This window comes from Oenanthe melanoleuca, chromosome 3, assembly GCF_029582105.1.
Source record: "Oenanthe melanoleuca isolate GR-GAL-2019-014 chromosome 3, OMel1.0, whole genome shotgun sequence".
NCBI classification, from domain to species: Eukaryota; Metazoa; Chordata; class Aves; order Passeriformes; family Muscicapidae; genus Oenanthe; species Oenanthe melanoleuca.
Window position 1 is genome coordinate 66,155,317 of NC_079336.1, and position 18,828 is coordinate 66,174,144.

The following is an 18,828-nucleotide window of genomic DNA, read 5'->3' on the forward strand; positions in this document are numbered from 1 at the left end:
AACAGTTGGTTCATTAAGCGTTGCTTTGAACAAATTATTTCAGTGACATTCTTTGCATGTATTTGTACTACTCCTATGTATTTCAAAACACTTGGAATCTTACTGCAGCACACTGGGCCTGTTAGGATTAGTTACATGAAGTAAATGCAATTTCAATACCCACCTACAGTTTTATCATTAAAGATCTTAGGGAAACTCCGGTTGGGATACTTTCCCCTGAGTTGCCAGACGTCAAAGAAGGGCTTCCAGTCAATGTACTCTACTAGCCTCCTCAGGTCATAATCTTCAAAGACTTTTGTGCCGATGAATTTTGGTTTAACTGTAGGAATCACAAGTACAATCTGACATGATGAAAATAATTTGAAATTGCTTTTATACTTGCAGCACAACTGATGTTCAGCAGCCTCCACCCCTAAAAATGACCTCTTCCAAACTAACTGTTCTAAAATTCTCATAGTCATATTTTCCCAAGTCATACCATACTCCACACTTACAATGTATCAAAAAAAATAGCATAAAAGGCATATAAAGTTGAAAAAGAAAAATTAAGGGCTTTTGTTCTTCCACATAAATCAATAGTTTTTAGCTGTTGGACTTTGGAACTTATTTAATTAGTCCGAATATTGGCCAAGACATAAAACAAAAAAAAACCTACACAATTTATCACTCCCTAACATACTTCATGGGCCTTTCATATTTACCAATTCCTTTCTACACACAGACATGTACTATGACACTGCAGAATATTCCTGTAAATTTTTATGTAATTTCTAAGAACTTTTACAGCCACCACACACACTTAGATACACACAAGTGTAAAAGCAAGTATCTGTGTAAAGCCACAAGCTTTGCACTTGTTTTGTCTGTTCAATACTTTGTAACACATTAAGAGCAGTTATTGAAAATTAGCGTCTTGTTGAGTCTTGTAAATGAAATGACAGAATGCAGTGTTAATGCCACTGCAGGCTGCAACCTGAATGCTGCTTATATTTCTAGTGTAATTAAAAAAAAAAAACCAAAAGAGTACAAAAACTGATGGGGGAAGGGTAGGAAAGAGTGTAAGAAGGAATTTGATATTCCAGTATGCATTCCCCAAATATGGTACAGTAAGGTGCATGATATAATGAGCCAAGCAGACACTATTTTCAAAAGCTGTCATTAGTGTTTTCTTTGATTATATGTTGTTACATGATGGTTAACTCATTGCTTTGGGATTTTTTTTCAGTTATCTTTATTAAATATTAATTCATTTTTTAATGAGATGTAAAAAATCAGAAACAGAATGTTCAAATTAATGCAAAAAAATCTCTGTTGAGACATACCAATTTACTTAAGCTGTTCCACTGCTATATTCTGAAGTTTAAAGCAGAATATTATTAAAAAATATCTAAAATAAATACACAAAATAAAATAAAGGCACAGCAACCATAAACAACATATAGCTGACCTGGTATATGGCCTGATAGCCAATTATTATGGAAACCTTTTCTTCTAGCTTGCTGTAGAGACAAGTATCTTCTTTCCTATATAAACATAAAGGTTAATTTCAGAACACCACCTTTCAGACACAAACTGTAACTGGGGATTTCATGGTAGAGTTTTACTCAAAATACTCTTCAGGATAAATCTAACAACAGATAATTTCAGTCTCAACAACTCCAGGTTGCCAAGTATAAGGTAAGATTACTTCACAAGCAGATAATTATTTTTGATTGTATGATTCTAATGAAACTGGCCTACAAGTTTTCTGGTTCCTCTCAACTACACCAGAAATTCCTTTTTTACATCAAAATACACCAAAATACAGGCAGAGAAAGATATTCTCCTGCTGCTCTAATCAATTGTCTAAACAAGTCCAAGATATTAGGAAAGCATGGTGGTTTCAAATTCTCTATAGAGTGTGGCTCAGTATCAGCTAAAGCTGGTCTCCTGTAGGTTGATTAAGATGACATGTCTGCCAGCTCCATGGAAGTTCTAGATACCACTGATTACCCATTGAGGACAATCAAGAATTTGCCAAGCATGCGTTAAGACTCATGCAGAAGGCCTTTTAGGTTAGAAAATTTGATTTCATAAGCACTTCTGGAAGTTTTCAATCCATTTTAGTGCAAGTTGTAAATCAAAACAAATATACCTGAAGGTCTTCAAAGACCTGAACAGCAAGAGTAACAGCAAGTTATTCATAATAGCTGAACAGCAAGTGCCAACCTCTTCAAACAAGAAGATAATCAATTACATTTGTACCTTGAGAGACTCATAGTGTTCTTGTCTAATTTCTTCATATTCCTCTAATATTTCTTCAAAGAAATCATCCTTTACGCTGTCGTCTAAGAGCTGGGAGCACTAAAAAGAACAGGAAGAAAAAAGTCCTAAGTACATCATGTAACACACTATGGTAAGGACAGAATATGAATTTCAGACTAGGCAACCTGTCTTTTGGACTCTCTTGGCAACACTAAATTAAGTCTTACCAATAATCTGCAACCTACATTCAAACAATTCCAACCAGCCATGTTTACACTACAATTGTTACTGAGATCTCTGCCCTACTACACAGGTAACATTAACAGAGCCAATAGCTCTGGAAAGATCTGAGAGGAGAATACTCCAAAACTTCAGAGACTGAATAGCCACAGAAGCAACACACAGCATTTTACCACCACATATTTGCCAGCTAAGACCACCCACTTATCTGAAAGAAAATCCATCCCAAAAAACTCCAGCCACACGTTTCTCAGTACAAATGTTGCTATCTAACTAATGTCAGAAATATATACAAATTAGCCAGAATAGCAGTTCACATATAACTCCATCAGTTTTTACTACAAAACTACAGTCAAGGACTCAGTGAACGTCACCCTCACTAGAGTAATGGACATTTAAATAAAAGTGCCCAGTGACAATAACTGTCACAAGCCAGTTGAGAACCATGTGGCAGCACAAAACAGCTGAAGCAAATATAATTAAGAAACTTGTCTCTGATGTACCCCTTCTAATTTTCTGCCACAACATCAAGTCTTAGAGAAAAGGATGAAAAGGACAACAGAAAAACAGGGCATATATCTTTGCATGGACAAGAAACTATAATTTAGAACTTACAACCACAACACTCTTGGATGCATCCAGGACATGAACTACAGGTGCGCTATATCGTGGGGCAATTTTAACAGCTGTGTGTGTTCTTTAATGAAAAAGAAAGAGAGTGAGCATTTCATAACTAAAGGAAAAAAACAACAAAACAAAAAAAACCCAAGCAACCCATCAACAAAAAAAGCAGACAAAATCCCCAGTCAATAAATCCTGACTTAATGCATAGACCAGAACTTCAAAGGAAGAAATTTATTCATCCATCTGCTATCCATGAATCATTAAACACAGATTTAATAACAGGTATATCAACACTTTTCTTCAAAGAGTCTCAGTACACTTCATAAATAATGTGCCAACTCACATTCCCTCAATGTCTTACCAGTTGAATGAAAATCACCAACTCATTAGTTTTGAGTCTCAGAAATCAGTAAGAATATTCCAAACTTTGCCTACCAAAACTAACAATTTCTTAAGTCCTTTTTGCTCATCTTACATTTTTTCCTTCCACATGCTAATTTTTGGGTCTATGGATTAGCATTAACCTAATTCAGAGACGATTATTCCATTTCTCAAAATCAGAGGCACAAGTTCTCTATATAGCTAAAGAACAAATTCTGCCAATGGTCAATAAATATTACAAACTTGCACCTTGATGATGCAGTGAACTTTGCATTGTAACTACAGGTGCAATGAGTCACACCCTTCTCTTCACATCCTTCAGATTATGAGACTACTTGCTGAAGCTACAAAATACAGACTTTAATAGGTCTGCTACAATCTGTGCCGCTCTGATAAAGACAGTAACACTGCTAACAGTTTCTAGTGATGCAAGAATGAGCTCTGCTCAGAGTCCTACCAAAACCCTACAAGTAAGTGTAGGAACAAAGGCCTTATAATTTGCTTTCTTGTATGCCAAGGTCAAACAACTTTTCTAAAATTAAACTTAAATCAGAGCCCAGGAAGCAATCTTCCCTAACAAAGGTAATATCCACTTTTTCTTCAGGTTCTGTCAAATATTTAAGGCACTTGGACATGGAGGTTTAATCATGACTGTGCAACACAACTGTGTAAACAACTTTTCAGCATCCCCTGGATTTGCTTCTAGGAGACGCATTTTTCATCTTGGCAGCTCTATTTTTTACAAAAAAGTATCTCTTCTGTTTTGATAGAAACAGACAAAGGAAACAAAAGAAGATACGGTCCTAAAATGGCACTGTATCAACCACTACATGCTAACCTTTGTATTTTTTTTAAAGTGAATTTTATGGCAATGAGAATGTCATCATTATTTCTCAGCACCAAAGTAGCATAATAAGAAACAATAAGCATTCTTTCTCAGCTATTTACTAAAATAGCATAATAAAAATGCAAAAATCATCATTACTGTAAATTATGAAGAAACTATTGTGTGGATTCTGGAGACTAAATCCAGCCTCTCTCTCTGTCTTTCAAACTAACCTCACTGTACACTCTTCCAAATACTCTTGATCTCCTTATTCCAAATAACAATGCCTATTTATTGCAGTAAAAAAAATGCAGATGGTTCTTCATTAGCAATCACTGACAGATACACAACCTTTAGGAATGCGTATGAGAGGTTAAATTTAAGACTAGGAAAGTAACATTAAATCTACATTAAGAATCCAATCTTCCATAGACAGTACATTTACTGGACATATATTTTATAGACATTGCATTGTATCTGGGCTATGTACACATATATATTTATATACATTAATAAAATTAATTTTAGTACTCAAAAGTATATATATATATTTTAGTAATTTCCATATTCAAGGATAAAACTAGCACTGTTTCCCTGTTAGCAACATGCCTCTCTGTGGATAAATTCTGCATAATTGTTTGATGCTGGTTATTTGACATCAATTACTAGGCCACAATGCCATGGGTGAAAACACTGAGAAGATCTGAAAAGGCTCTCCTAAGACCTCCACTTAGAATAAAGCCTTCCCTTGACTTTCCTCTCCCTACTTTTTTTTTTTCTTTTTTTTTTTTTTTAATAAGAAAAAGCCCTCCACATTTGTTCTCAGTATCAAAGCAATAGGAAGAGGCTCATATGGAAAAGGAGAAAAGGAATACAGTGAACCTTCCATTATACATGCAGGAACAATAAAGGCAGGTAGTGATCCTACTCTCCACTGTCCATCAAATTATGAGATGATATGCTAAAGCAAAAAATACCAAATGCAGTATGTGTTGCTCTGATAAAGAAAGCAACACTGCTCACTGCTTTTAGTTACACAAAGAATGACCTCTACAGTCTTCTGAGCTGTCACCTCCTCAAGTATATTGTAGACAAACCAGTCAGCAAAGTGTGACCCATGGCTGTTATACATGCCCAGAACACATCTGCGGTAATGCTAATACTAGGTGTCACTGAGCTGTCAACATGGTCTTCAGGAAATCACAGCAGCTGCATTATTCCATTTGAACAGATCTGAGAGAACAAGATTTTAACAGCTCAGTCCATCAAAATCAACATGAAAGTACTTCAAGGCAAGCAGTGGAGCTTTATCCCCTACCAGCCTGCTTGGGCAGCACTGGAGGCTCAACGCAGTCATCACTGCATTGAACAGTGATACAGGAAAATACAGTAACTTCCTTAACAACAATAGCTCCCTGATATCAACAAGGCCATTTCTAGTCTTGAAATCCTGCATTTTTAAAATGCTTTGGTGAATCAAAATAGATCATTCAATCCCTTAGAAGAACATAACTATATCTATTTGCATATGTGCAAGAACTTTTAGAGAAAACACAGTATTTCCACATATAATATACATTTGCAAAAATTAAACTTTTAAGATAAAACATGAAATAACAGTCAATCTTAGGGTGAATATTAATACTATGCAACACACATATCAGTATGTGTGTTGCAGAAAAATTAGAGGAAGGGGGAAAGAAATGTCTAAAAATTTTCTTTTTCACTAGTTAACACTGTTCACATATAAGTTGCCCATCTTCCCAACCGAGATATCTTACTTAGAAGTAGTTGCTCCTCCAATGAGCAAAGGAATCTTTATTGCCAATCTCTCCATTTCCTTGGCGACAAAAATCATCTCATCCAAAGATGGTGTGATGAGACCAGACAGGCCAATTATATCTATTGCAAATTTACAAACACACATGCACATAACTTTTAGCCAATCCATTCTAGAAAGACACAGAAATTAGTACAGAGAAGTTTATTTCATACATCGGATAGCTTCATGCATCAGATAGAAAATAATGAGATAAAAAGCAGGATAGTCACTAGTCTAGAAGGGAGGTTTGATCCAATTAGGAAGTGAAAGCTCTCCAAGAATGACAGCAATTCCAAATCCCCAGTTTAAGAGATTTCTTAGTCTTCACAGCTGCTGAACACCTACTGCTCTAGTTTCCGCAATAAATAAACAGCCCTTTTGATTAGCAAGCTCCAAATCTCAGAAGTTCAGCACTGAGGAGGGAAGTAAGACAAAATAATTTTAAGTTCTACTCTTAGAAACAACAAGTGCTTTCAAACTTCATCACCTATGTTTAACACAATTCATCTTTCCCAAGATGCAGAAGACTATTCTAAAGCAACTGCAAGTTTTTTCAGGAAGTTCATTATTTATTAGAAAAACTCATTCCTGATTTCACTGTCGCTGATCTGGCAGGCCAAATGCCAAGTTCTTTTAATGACTTAAGACTCAACAAGAAGTTACTTAGACCTTTTCCAGGCTCCATTTATCCATCTGTAAAACAAATACTACAACATGTCTCTTGGAATTGTCCTTTTGATATTGTGTTTCAGCTCCTCAGACTGTTTCACAGAAGTGCCAAATGCTAAATAATTAATATGCATAAATCAGAAGTTCTGATTCCTCTGAAGATAATGTGATCAAATCATAGACAGTACAGGAATGCAATAAGCAGGAATAAAAAATGAGATTTAAAAATCAAACAATTCAGAAGTACTAATGAAGTCTCTATACCTGCTTTGCTCTCAACAGCAGCTCTTAATATCTTATCACATGGAGTCATGACTCCTAAATCAATAACTCTGTGGAAAGAAAGGAGATGACACAAGATCCTTTAAATAACAAATCAAATTTCTGCTTCAGGGCAAATACATTCCTCTTGCTGTAAATAACTTACCTACAAATTGATATTAAGATTGATATTTTTGTTTGTTTCTCTTAAGATCTTTTAGGAACTGGGAAACTGGGGAATTTTTATTTAGGAAATACCTCTAGATCTGTCAAAATTTTCAGTAAGAGTTCCAGATGGCATAGTTTAAAAAAATCAAGTGTAAGAAGAGCTTTTTTTCTTTAAAAAAAAATTTTTGTGGTTGCACTAAGTCTGGCTGAGGTGAGCTAATTTTCTTCACAGCAGCCGGTATGGTGCTATGTTTTAGATCTGTGGCCAGAACAATACTGCAAATTAAAGTTTAACTCTTGATGAGCAATGTTTTCACAGCATCAAGGCCTTTTCTGTTTTTTTCTCTAGCATCCCAAGGAACAGATTGTGAGTAGACACAACTAGGCAAGCTAACCAAAAAAATCTTCCATGGCACATGAAGTCAAGCTCAGCAATAAAAAGGGAGAGTAAGGGGCTTAGCAGAAGTTAGCCAGATTTGCTCAGGAACTGGCTAGGCACCAGTCTGTCCACAGGAGGTGACAAGGGGATTGCCTTTACATCACTTGTTTTTTCTTTCTCTCGTCTTCCATTTCTCCAGTTATTAAACACTTTTCTCCACCCACCATTTTCTTACTTTCTCCACCCACAATTTTTCATGCTCTCTTTCTTTCCTCTTTTCCCATCTCACTGAGGTTGGCTGGGTGGAAGTGAGTGAATAGCTGTGTGGTGCTGAGCCACCTACCAGGCTACCCACAGCAGTAGCATTTCTGAAGGTATCTGGATAATACAAAAATGTTTTGTGGACATCATATCTTACATCAGGAATATAAGACGATTTACAGCAAGATTGTTTGCCTTATTGAAGCATACATTTTATGAAACAGGGCACTGAACTTTCCTTGTTAGTATTTTATTCCTATTAACCCTGGCAATTGCCAAGGTTTTTCTTTTTCAAGTAAATCACCCCAGCCTGCTGATTTCAGCCTCACTCATACTCACGGTGACAGAGAACACTATGGCTTCCTTTCAGTAAGTCTAAACAAAGCTCAAGAAAGCCTAAATCCAATCAACAGAATTTCAAGAAGAAATTAAATTGAATATATTGCATATGTACAGCACTGCTACTGACTTCAACACTGTGTGTTTTAAAATAAAGGGATAATTTTGGCTCTTTTTAGAGCAAATGACAACCCAAAGTCAAAACTAAACTAAAGGAATAAACAGTAAGACAGAGTTCAAACCAAATTCAGCTTTGCACAATGTCTGACAGATCCTGAAAAGAACAATGATGGAAACATGACCATTCATTCCAACATTGTTGCCAACCCTTCTGCACATACACAGGCCATGAAAGAAAGATCTGGCTCTTCTTGAAGTTCTAAGTTTTGAAGTTCAGAAACAGAACAAGAATCTCATCTCTTATTTAAGAAAACATACCTCAGCAAGTTTTTAAAACCTCATCGTTAACAAACAACATGAAAAACACACTACAAGATTCATTTAAATCTTACAAAACTATTTTTCCCAAACACAACAACAACATGAAAAACCCACTACAAGATTCATTTAAATCTTACAAGACTATTTTTCCCAAAGACAACCCACATATAGTATTGCCTACTGCAATTGTCATATCTGATTTATTCAGACATTATAGAAACATCACTGTTATTATATTTAACTGATAGAAAACAAACACAAAAATTGATGTTCTCATCTATATTCCAATTGATGTTAAACTGCAGAATCACCTCAGATGTCAATTTTCTAGGAAAACAGTATTCAAGGAGGACACAGTACTCCCTCTTGCCTCCCCATTTAGTAATAGCTGCTATGATCTGTGCTCCCAATCACAACCTGGGGAACAGAGGACAATTCTCAAGAAATGCCCAGCTCTGTTATCACGACAGCTGCAGCTACGGAGAGATACTAATTACTGACCCTTTTACAGTTGTGTTCCCAGCTGCCTAATGTCTCTTTACCTGAAGTTGTTGCAGCCCAGAACAACTCCCACAATGTTCTTGCCAATATCATGTACATCTCCTTTCACAGTTGCCAGTACTATTGTACCCTGGTAAGGATCCTGAAAATTGAAGAAGTAGCAGGAGTTAAATTACTCAGAAGCCTTGGTATGTTTGAACACATCCTTCAACAGTGCAATCCTAATCCATGACCCAGACTTCTATTACAGTACAAGTAACTGCAAAGGGCCATACAGGTAACACAGTAAGTATTAAAAACCATCTTAAAAGATTCAGATAACAGAAACTTGCACATGAATTATTCTTACAAAATGCATGGATGTTTTTCAAAAATTTGTGTTTGAAAAAACAGAACAGCAGATAAAACCATTTCAGATCTGGAAAGCATTTTTTCCAGTGCTGTAACTGAACTCCTAAGGTACTTCTGCTCCAAATATACACCTTGCCAATAAAGAGATTAAACATTTAGAGTAAAAGGGTATGAATACTTATAATTACACATCTGTTTGTGCATTGAGATCAATCTTTTGATGCAATGCTGAGAACTGAATATTAGCAAACTTAGAAGGGAAATTAGAAGAATTAGCAAAAGCAGAAGAGGCTCATTTTTATGGAACACAAATAAGAAGGGAGTTTTTAGTGCAGTGAACAGGCTACTTCAGACTACCCAAGCTGAACAAACAGGCTGAAGAAGGATCAACTTGAAGAAGGGAAGCTGTTCTGTCACAAGCAGGTCCTAGGCTAGATGGCATTCAGCCTGACAAAGGGTGCTGCCAGCAGCACAAGAGTGGAACTTCCCACAGCAGTTCTCCAGCAGGACACAGGACTTGGCAATACCTTTTCAGTTGTATAATCACTGTGTCATTTGGAACAGCTCCAGGCTGTAACAGTAGTATATACTGGCAGTATCAGATGCCAGTAAGCAACTACATAAATTGCAGAGAATTTAAATAAAGTGGAAACCTGAGCGTATTCTATGTGAAACTACAAAAGATTTTTCCAGATAATATCTCATCTCTTTCACACATGGCAGAACTGGATGACTGAATCCTTCTATGAAGCATGTGATATTTCTGGACATATAGAGTAGCTCTCTATTTCATGAACCTACACTGCTTTTGTAGTTGCAATATTATGGGTTTAAAAATCTTGATATATTACCAAGGGTGATATTAGTATTTCCTGTGGTTCTAACACATTTGTTGAATAAAATCCCAGGATCCCCACCAAGGTTGCTGTTTACTAAAATCTAATGTCTCCCCAGTGCTTCTGTTTTACAGAAGGCTAGAGAACAGAGGAAGCAAAATGGAGGTCCGTAAATCAGACATCTCAGTACATCAACAGAAAACTCTGCAGCTCAAAAGACACTGCTGGAATGCAAGAGAAAAAAGGAGAAAGAGATTAATCAAGGACTGGCAGAAGAACAAAACATGTTGCCCCACATTAGGTATTATACCTAACCATACCTAATAATTACTGATTATTTAATTAGTGATTGATACAAAAACAAAATTGGCTTTGCACATATGAAAAAAAATTTTTGATGGGTAGCAAACAACATGGGTAACAGTACATACCACTTTAAATAAACCCTATTTAAGGCACACTTATTTCAATTGTCTTAAGCAAGGAGGTCCTCAAGTTCTGGGCATACATCCAAAAGCCTTCTTTACTTTTCATCTTTGATAGAGACCCACAGCCACAACTATTTATCCTCAAATGTAACTATCAACGCTCTGCATTTCCTGGCAGTCTGTGACTAAAACTGTCCTGGAGAGTACAGTGGCCTGGGTAACATCAGACAGATCAGTTACCAGAGTCTGCAAATAGTTTTCCTTCAAGTCAATGTACTTTGGGAATAGATGCAGCTCTTTTATCTCTTTCATTGCTTCTCTATACAGTGACATGTCTTTTTAAGAGGAAGCCACTACATCTCTTCCCCAGCAGAAAGCAGAGAAAGCAGGATGACAGAAGCGCTGCCTTTTCCCTCCTGCTCTCCTCAGCCACACAGAACATCTCACTCACTCTCTTAAAGAGTGTCTGCTATCTCTTTTCAAACCTCTCATATTCCACTTCAATTGTTTTTAGCCGAGAATGAAGTGCCAGAGTGTTCACAGAAGATCCTAATCCACTGCTCATGGAATCAATGGGGTAGTGATTTTATACAACTTCAAACCACATCAGAACAAAACAGAGGGTGCCAAATACCAGCACTGTCATCTGAATTAAATGAGAACAGCATGAGCTGGAGAGAGATGATGAAGTAAAAGGTGATTTGTGTCAGCCAGAGAACAGATTTGCTTGAGATACAGGAGAGAAGACACCTTCACATCCAGAAAGAACATGGGAGAAGAGACAATGCATCCTCCTTCTTTCATTAAGATCAGCCAGGTTTAATTATCAGGAGATTTTTCTTTCCAAATTATTTGCTGTATTTGTTACATTTATGCTGGACAATCATACAACAGATGCACAGCAAATACACTGCAAGAAGATTTCAGAGAAAGAATTAGGAATCATTAAAAATTTTAAAGGAAAATTAGAGAGTTCACTAAGGGCAGAAGTATTAGAAGCAAGCAGCAAAATGTGCCATAAAGACAGAATAAATAACACCAGAATTAAATGCCTGTAAAAATACAAGAAATTAGTAACACTGACATAAAGCACCCACAAAGGCTCATTGGCATCATTCAGAAAATTTTGTGGACTTAGGCACACACCAGAGTTCCACAAAATCTGCACTTTATGAATTTCAAACCTACTTCAAATTATGCTGAGATTGTCAGTTTCCATACAACTGCATCAACTCTCCAGTATAATATATGTAAATACTAACAAATAGTTCCTATATTTGTCACAGCATTCTACGAAAGAGCTACAGCACAAAGGACTGCATCTTGCCTCTTCTTCTGTGCTGCCCTGCTTGGCTCTCCTTTCCTCTCTTTCTTTTTCCATATAGGGAATAAGGTGGCCAACTGCTTTCTTCATAACTCGAGCAGACTTTATCACCTGCACAGATAAAAGTGGGGGCAGAATAAACAAAAAAAGACCAGGTATAGGAATGACCTCAGTCTTCTTTAAGCTTTCTCATTCAGGCAATAAATAAAACTTCATTTGCAGCCCCAGGTGACAGTTTTCAGATCATTCTGTGGCAGCAGGCTGCCTTACTGGGCTAAGGCTCTACACACAACACTTTCTTCCACAGCACAGCCTCCCAGACCACTCACAACAGAACTGAAAGCTACAGATGGGCCCAGATTTGGAAGGTGCTAAACACAGTAAATTTTATTTGGGCTTTTCTTCTTTCTTGCTTCATGGGCTAAGACTTAAAACTGCATTTCAAATAAAGCACAAACACTCAGGAAGAACAGAAACTAACATAATCATACACAAAGAAAGTCAAGTTCCAAAGTAGAATAAGAAAATGGCTGCTTCTCAGCAGTACCTGAATTTTTACAATTCCTTTGCTTTATCTGAAAAAAACAGGCAGTACAGAATGTTTTGGCTACATTTTGTAATGCTGGCATTGTAAAGTAGGAAAATATATGACATTGTTTTCTCATTACCTGAGGCAGAAACATCTTTCCAGCACCAAAAAGATCACCAACAATTTTCATGCCATTCATCAAAGGCCCTTCAATTACATTTAGAGGTCTAGGATATTTTTCCTGCTTTAATCTTGCTTCTTCTGTATCTGCAGTGACATACTTCTCGATGCCCTGAGACAAAAAAAAAGAGACGCTTTTATCTTGCTAGAAATACAACTTTTATTTAGTTGCCTTCTCCCCAGAAAAACCCCATAAAGAAAGTACAAATAGATACTGTAGATAATGATAGCCTTTAAAAATACCTCAAATGTGTATTGAAAATAGGCTTTCCTATGAATCAAAACACGGCAGCTCTTAGGCAGATAAACTTATTCACAGCATGCTCCCGGTATTAACAGATTTGTTCGTTTTTTCTTAACTGTGTCATCAGAAAAACCCAGAACTCAAAGGTTGCTTTCGCAGTGCAAGTGCCATTCAGTGCAGTACGACTGAAGGACCAAAAAAAGCCCTAGGAAATAAAAGGAGTGTTTTCCAAAGTAAAAGCAGTATGTTTCTACCAACACCAGTGGAATAAAATATTAAGGGTCAAACGTTCAACTTCTAAAGCTTAAAGACACACCTCTACAGTTTTCTCTGTTGCATTTATAATTAATTTTTAATTAATAGCTTGTGAAAAAATGGTAGCTGAAGAACTTTTAAAGCCAAGTATTTCCCTTAAGATGTGAGCTGAGATCATTTATCTCAGTGCTGATTGGTACAACAGTTTTCTGCACAGATTCACCTTTATGAGAGCATATTCCAGCCTTTCCTCCACAGAGCCTTTACGCCATTCATCAGTCTGTACAACTTTTTTTCCTCCTTGGGCATGATTCTGAAAAGAAAAGACATCTATAGGAGCTTGCAAGTATAACAAGTATAATTATGGACTTCACTTTCAGAAAAACAAGGATATTTCCAAGTAGTGACTCGTAAAATAATTTTAGACTATTCAAAGGGTTTATCTACATGCAAACCATGTTGCCAACACCTGTGATGTAATACAGGCACACAGGGAGTCTACATTCCAATAGGCACACACCTCAATGAAAATGCAAACAAAATAATTTTTTAAAAATAGAGAGAGCATTTTGACAATTTTTATGCTCATAAAAATGATGACATGACTAATCCTAAGGGATTTACTGCTGGGAACATATTTTAAATTGATTCCTGGCCCACACATTACATTTAATTTTAAAATTCTAATTAATTTGGTACTAATTCAGTTTCTGCTGGAATAGGTTATGTTATTCCATATCACAGACGTGTTTTCAAGCAGTCAGCCTACAAAACTACTGTTTGTCACACACATAGACTGCCCTAAGCTACCACATATCCTCTCTGTCTCAGACTCATACTCCCCTTGGCTATGGACACAGAGACCAAAAGGGCTTCATAGTGTAAGAAAGTACAAGCACTCACCCCAGGGAAGGCTTGTGGAAGAGCACCTTATCCCCTAATTCAGACAAGTTATTTCTTTTCCTTACTTAGTTATTAGACATAATCTGACTTCTCTCAGGCCTCATGAATTTCCTATGCTTTTGCATGCTCATCAGCAGGTTTTTAAAGACAAAGCAAGGAAACAAGACCTCACTCATGGGAACAGAAAACAAAGCAAGCTTTTCATACAAATATTTGCTAACTTCACAGCTTCTTCTTGCCTCATTTTATTCCCCCCATAAGTCTAGATTGTAAAAGGGAATGAAAGAAGGAATAAAATGCTGTCTGGAGACAATGTAGAGTTATATTAATTTTTAGTTATATTAAAAACCTGACTGGGCATGTCGCTGAGCAACCTGATCTTGACTGGCCCCTGATTTGAGTAGGGGGCTTGTAGTAGATGATCTCCAAAAGTCTCTTTCGACCTCAGGAATCACCTTATGTGATTCACTGAAATGACATCAAGTGCTCTTCAACCTCCGGCCAGAGAGTTTAATAACGGAACCACTCCAGCCTAAAAATAACCCATGACACATGGACATGCAGTGTTTGAAACAACAGTGCTTGAGAATGATTGCAGTTAGGTACATCACAGAAAATGGTTTTTAATCTCAAACTTAAAATGAAGACCGATTCCCTAAATCTGCAAGGATTAAGCTCCTCTTTTTTGACACTAGACTATTTTACCCCCTCAGTAAAACTACCACTACAAATACAAGCAGATTTTCCAGCAATGGCTTCCCAAACTTATAGACCCATCATCCAGTTTCATTTCTACTTTTAAGGCTCCATTTAAATTCACTTTCAGCCTTCTGCAGAAACACTGCTTAAGTAATCCCCTTCTAACTCTCCCTTTATTTTTCTTCCTCTTTATGCAATTTTGAATACCCCAATGGTGCAACTCAGCTTAAACAGTCAAGATCACTCACAGGTGAATTGCAAGAACACCATCTAAAATAGCCTAAGCACATGGGATAAAGAGACCCAGTCTTCATGTACTAGTTTCTAACATGTTACCACTGTTACTATAAAGCATGCACCACCACAGGGCAAAATACAAAACAAGTAAAGCTCTGCACAGAAATACTGCCTCCAGGAGCCAGAAAACACGCATGTAAATCTTCCTGTGCACTTGAATCTAAGAGCCATCTAACTCAGAGAGATTTCTGCTGTATCTTCCATTCAGAACAGAATTTCACCAGTTACCTTATGGACAATGTGTAATCTTTGTCCTTTAGCACTACCATCACTAAAACATCTCAAAAACACTAAATAGCTGATCCCCAATCTTGACATGTTACATGAATTTGAAATCTATGGCACAGCCACAAATCACAAGAAACTAATCTACCTTTTTTATATACTCCAAGCAAATCACTGCTGCCAGAGAGGTTTACTCTTTGTCTCCCACAGTGCACTTGTCAATTAAGTTCAAGCACCAAGATCGGCTTGCTTATGAGTTGGCCTTTTTTTAGGGTTTTTGTTGGTTTGTGAGGGTTTTCTTAGGGGGAAAAGTTTGTTTGGGATTTTTGCTTCTTATTTTTTGAGGGGTTGTTTTTTTTCTTTAGAGAATATCTGTGCAGCTTGGTCTCCTGAAGCATATGAAGAACTCTGGCACAGGCTCTTCCATGGCATGAAACTGGAGAGGTTTGATCTATCACAGATTACTCATTTTATTCTGTTTTAACAACTGAATCACTTGTAGAATCATTAGTAAATTCATACACCCAGTTTACTGACACATGCAGTTTATAGGCTGTTTTACTGATTACCTGCAGGGAGGGGGGGAGGCTCAGGTGCTAAACTAACTACTGTTCAAAGCTTAAAACTGGGAGTTACCTGAGCATAATGTAGAAGTTTCTCTGTTGCATCAGGATCTTTGTTCCAGATTAGATTCTCACACAGCTGTAGCAATTCCTTGTGGATATCATCATACACAGGCAGACTCCCAGCATTCACAATTCCCATGTCCATGCCATACTGGAAAAAACCATACAGAATCCCCCAGACAAGGCTGTCAGACATAGCACTGCACATCTGCCAAGTGCAAACATATGGAAGCCAAAAGCACATCATACCTTAATCGCGTGGTAAAGGAACACTCCGTGCATTGCCTCTCGAATGGCATCCATTCCTCGAAAGGAGAAGGACAGATTGGAAAGACCTCCACTTATCCTGACTCCTGGCAGAGTTTCCTATAGGAATTGCATACAGATTTTTAGAAAAGTGCTTTCCAAAATCTAAGTAAAGCACTCAGTTCATAAAACAGATGGCCCCTGAGCTCAGTGCATTGGCTATGCACCCTTTCTCTTTTCCCTGTTCCAGATCCTTCTAGTTACTCAAATCCAAAAAGTCAATTCTAATCTGTAGGAAAATTTACAAGTAGAGGAAAGATCCAGCAGCTACTGTGGTTTCCACTGTCACAAGTGCTATTCTGAACACATCAGTCCTCCCACTGCAGCATTCCATATTTTCTCCATGCAAACCTACTTTTGGCTCTTCCTGTCCCAACTTCTCCGAAACAGGAGCAGCCAGTCTGCCTGTTTGCATGTCTCAGGAGCAGGCTGCAGCTGAGCAGCTAAACTAAAGGGTGTAGGCCCACTTCTACAAGCAGCCTGTAGGGGCTCAGCCCCAGACTGCCACTGACAGAGCATCTCCACATCTATCAGAATGTCTTGCAAAACACAACGGTGCAGTTTCCTTGCCTGTATGCAGGTGATGTTCTTCACTGCTATACTCTTTACACATATTTTGGCTACAGAAAAAGTCAGGTTGCTAAATAAATCCTTCCACAGAAAAAGGAATTTTACAAAAAAAAAAAAAAGCATTTTTCACAGGCCTTCAAAGTGGTCCTTTTAGCTTGCATATAAAGTGATAGTTACCTCATTTAATTAAGGTAGTATATTTACAGTACAGAAAATGGATTGAAGCTGAAATACAGCAATATTGGGGAATGTCTGGACTTCAGAAGAGTAGTCTGCCTCACTAGGATAAAATGTTTGACATTTTTCAGCAGTGTTTCATTGTTGTTGTTTGAAGGGGGCTGGGGTGTTTTTCTGTTTTAGGGGGTTTAGGGTTTTAAGTAATATACTCCAGGTTAAAATAAGCTTTCAACTCACTTTTATGGCTTTAGTAGCATTGATAAAATTTATGGCATAAAGGTTATGTTCTTCCATTCCAGTTCCTATGGTCAAAATATTAGGGTCGAATATTATATCATTTGGATTGAAGTGCACTTTTTCCACAAGGAGATGATAAGCTCTAGAACAGATTGCAATCTTGGTTTCTGTTTCTGTTGCCTAGTGAAGAAAAAGAATTCTGACATGAAACGTGTAGACCACACAAAAAATAAACTCTCCAGAAATAATTTACAGCACCAATGACTCAAGACTGAGAATGTGAACATCACAAATATTAGAAAAGGATTATATATAATATTGTATTTTAAATATCACCACCCCTACCTATACCTGGAGTTTTCACTCAGCTTATAAAAAGCAACCCCACTGACCAATGTTTCATCAACCTATGCAAAAGCTTAATATGTGGTTTTCGACATAACTAAATTAATTCACAAAGATTTCACTCTCATGAGAAAGTTTCTGAGTTAAAAATATATTTTATGAAGGAAGAGTTCAGCATGTCTGAATAGCAAGAGATGCTCTTGAACTAACAGCTCCACTTAGATCAGTACATGGATTCTTCAAACATTTGAGTAGCATAAGAAATGCTTACAAATCAGGGTCAAAACTGCTACTAAGGTTACATAGAACTTCTCTGTGTCAATGTGTCAATGAAAAAAAACAACTTTGTCCTGAAAAAGAGAAAGAAAGCCTTACACTTCAGAAGAAAAACACTTGTCCTTTAAAGTGACACTCACCTGCCCCACTTCATCAAAAGCCATAACAACCACAGCTGCTCCATATAATTTAATTTTCCTTGCTTTCTCCAGAAAGTCTTCCTCACCTTCCTTTAGACTGATGCTGTTTACAATGCATTTCCCTTGGGAACATTTCAAACCTGCTTCAATCACTGAAAAATTTGAGGAGTCTATGCATAATGGCACCTGTAAATAATAGAGAAGTAAGCCAGGAGAACACACAGAAGTTATGAATTACTGTTCTATGTGCTTTTTGCCCATTTGGACATAAAAATACACACAACATTAATCAGAATTTACAAATAAGTTTCCACATGATACTAAGAGATTCACTTTTCTTTAAATGAAAAACTCAGAGCAAATTTATTTTAAGAGCTTCCATGGCATCTCCATCACATATCATATAGAGATCTCTACTTCTCCCTGTAATATCTTGTGTTTCTGATTTAGATACTATTTTTAGAGAAAGCACATTGCAGAACTATCTTTTGAAGCCATTCTATATCCATAGCAACTTTAAGTTTTGTGGAAAGCAATACCATTATGCACTGCTAACATATACATTATGGCTCATAACTGCTGCAGAACAAACCTGCATCCAGCTTTTCTAGACAGTGAAAAAGACTGGCATATATTTATGTGAAAGCAGGCAGAAAAGCCTCTGTTTCATCCAAAGGCCTTCCCTATTACAGTATCACTTCCTCATGGGGGGACAACTACATCT

The 18,828-nt window shown here is 37.1% G+C and overlaps 1 protein-coding gene across 4 annotated transcripts in view; it reads right to left on the reverse strand.

Annotated features, from left to right (window-relative positions):
- Positions 1–18,828, reverse strand: part of MTR (5-methyltetrahydrofolate-homocysteine methyltransferase) — a 49,620-nt gene that overhangs the window by 7,070 nt on the left and 23,722 nt on the right. For all 4 annotated transcript variants that reach the window (XM_056487395.1, XM_056487394.1, XM_056487396.1 and 1 more), the window contains 14 exons: positions 18,105–18,290; positions 17,344–17,523; positions 16,303–16,419; positions 16,064–16,204; positions 13,527–13,616; positions 12,764–12,916; positions 12,099–12,206; positions 9,198–9,298; positions 7,071–7,138; positions 6,097–6,217; positions 3,100–3,181; positions 2,245–2,343; positions 1,448–1,523; positions 164–319 (listed from right to left, as the gene is read on the reverse strand). In XM_056487395.1, the coding sequence (XP_056343370.1) occupies positions 164–319; positions 1,448–1,523; positions 2,245–2,343; positions 3,100–3,181; positions 6,097–6,217; positions 7,071–7,138; positions 9,198–9,298; positions 12,099–12,206; positions 12,764–12,916; positions 13,527–13,616; positions 16,064–16,204; positions 16,303–16,419; positions 17,344–17,523; positions 18,105–18,290 (1,678 nt within the window). The remainder of the gene's footprint in view (positions 1–163; positions 320–1,447; positions 1,524–2,244; positions 2,344–3,099; positions 3,182–6,096; positions 6,218–7,070; positions 7,139–9,197; positions 9,299–12,098; positions 12,207–12,763; positions 12,917–13,526; positions 13,617–16,063; positions 16,205–16,302; positions 16,420–17,343; positions 17,524–18,104; positions 18,291–18,828) is intronic.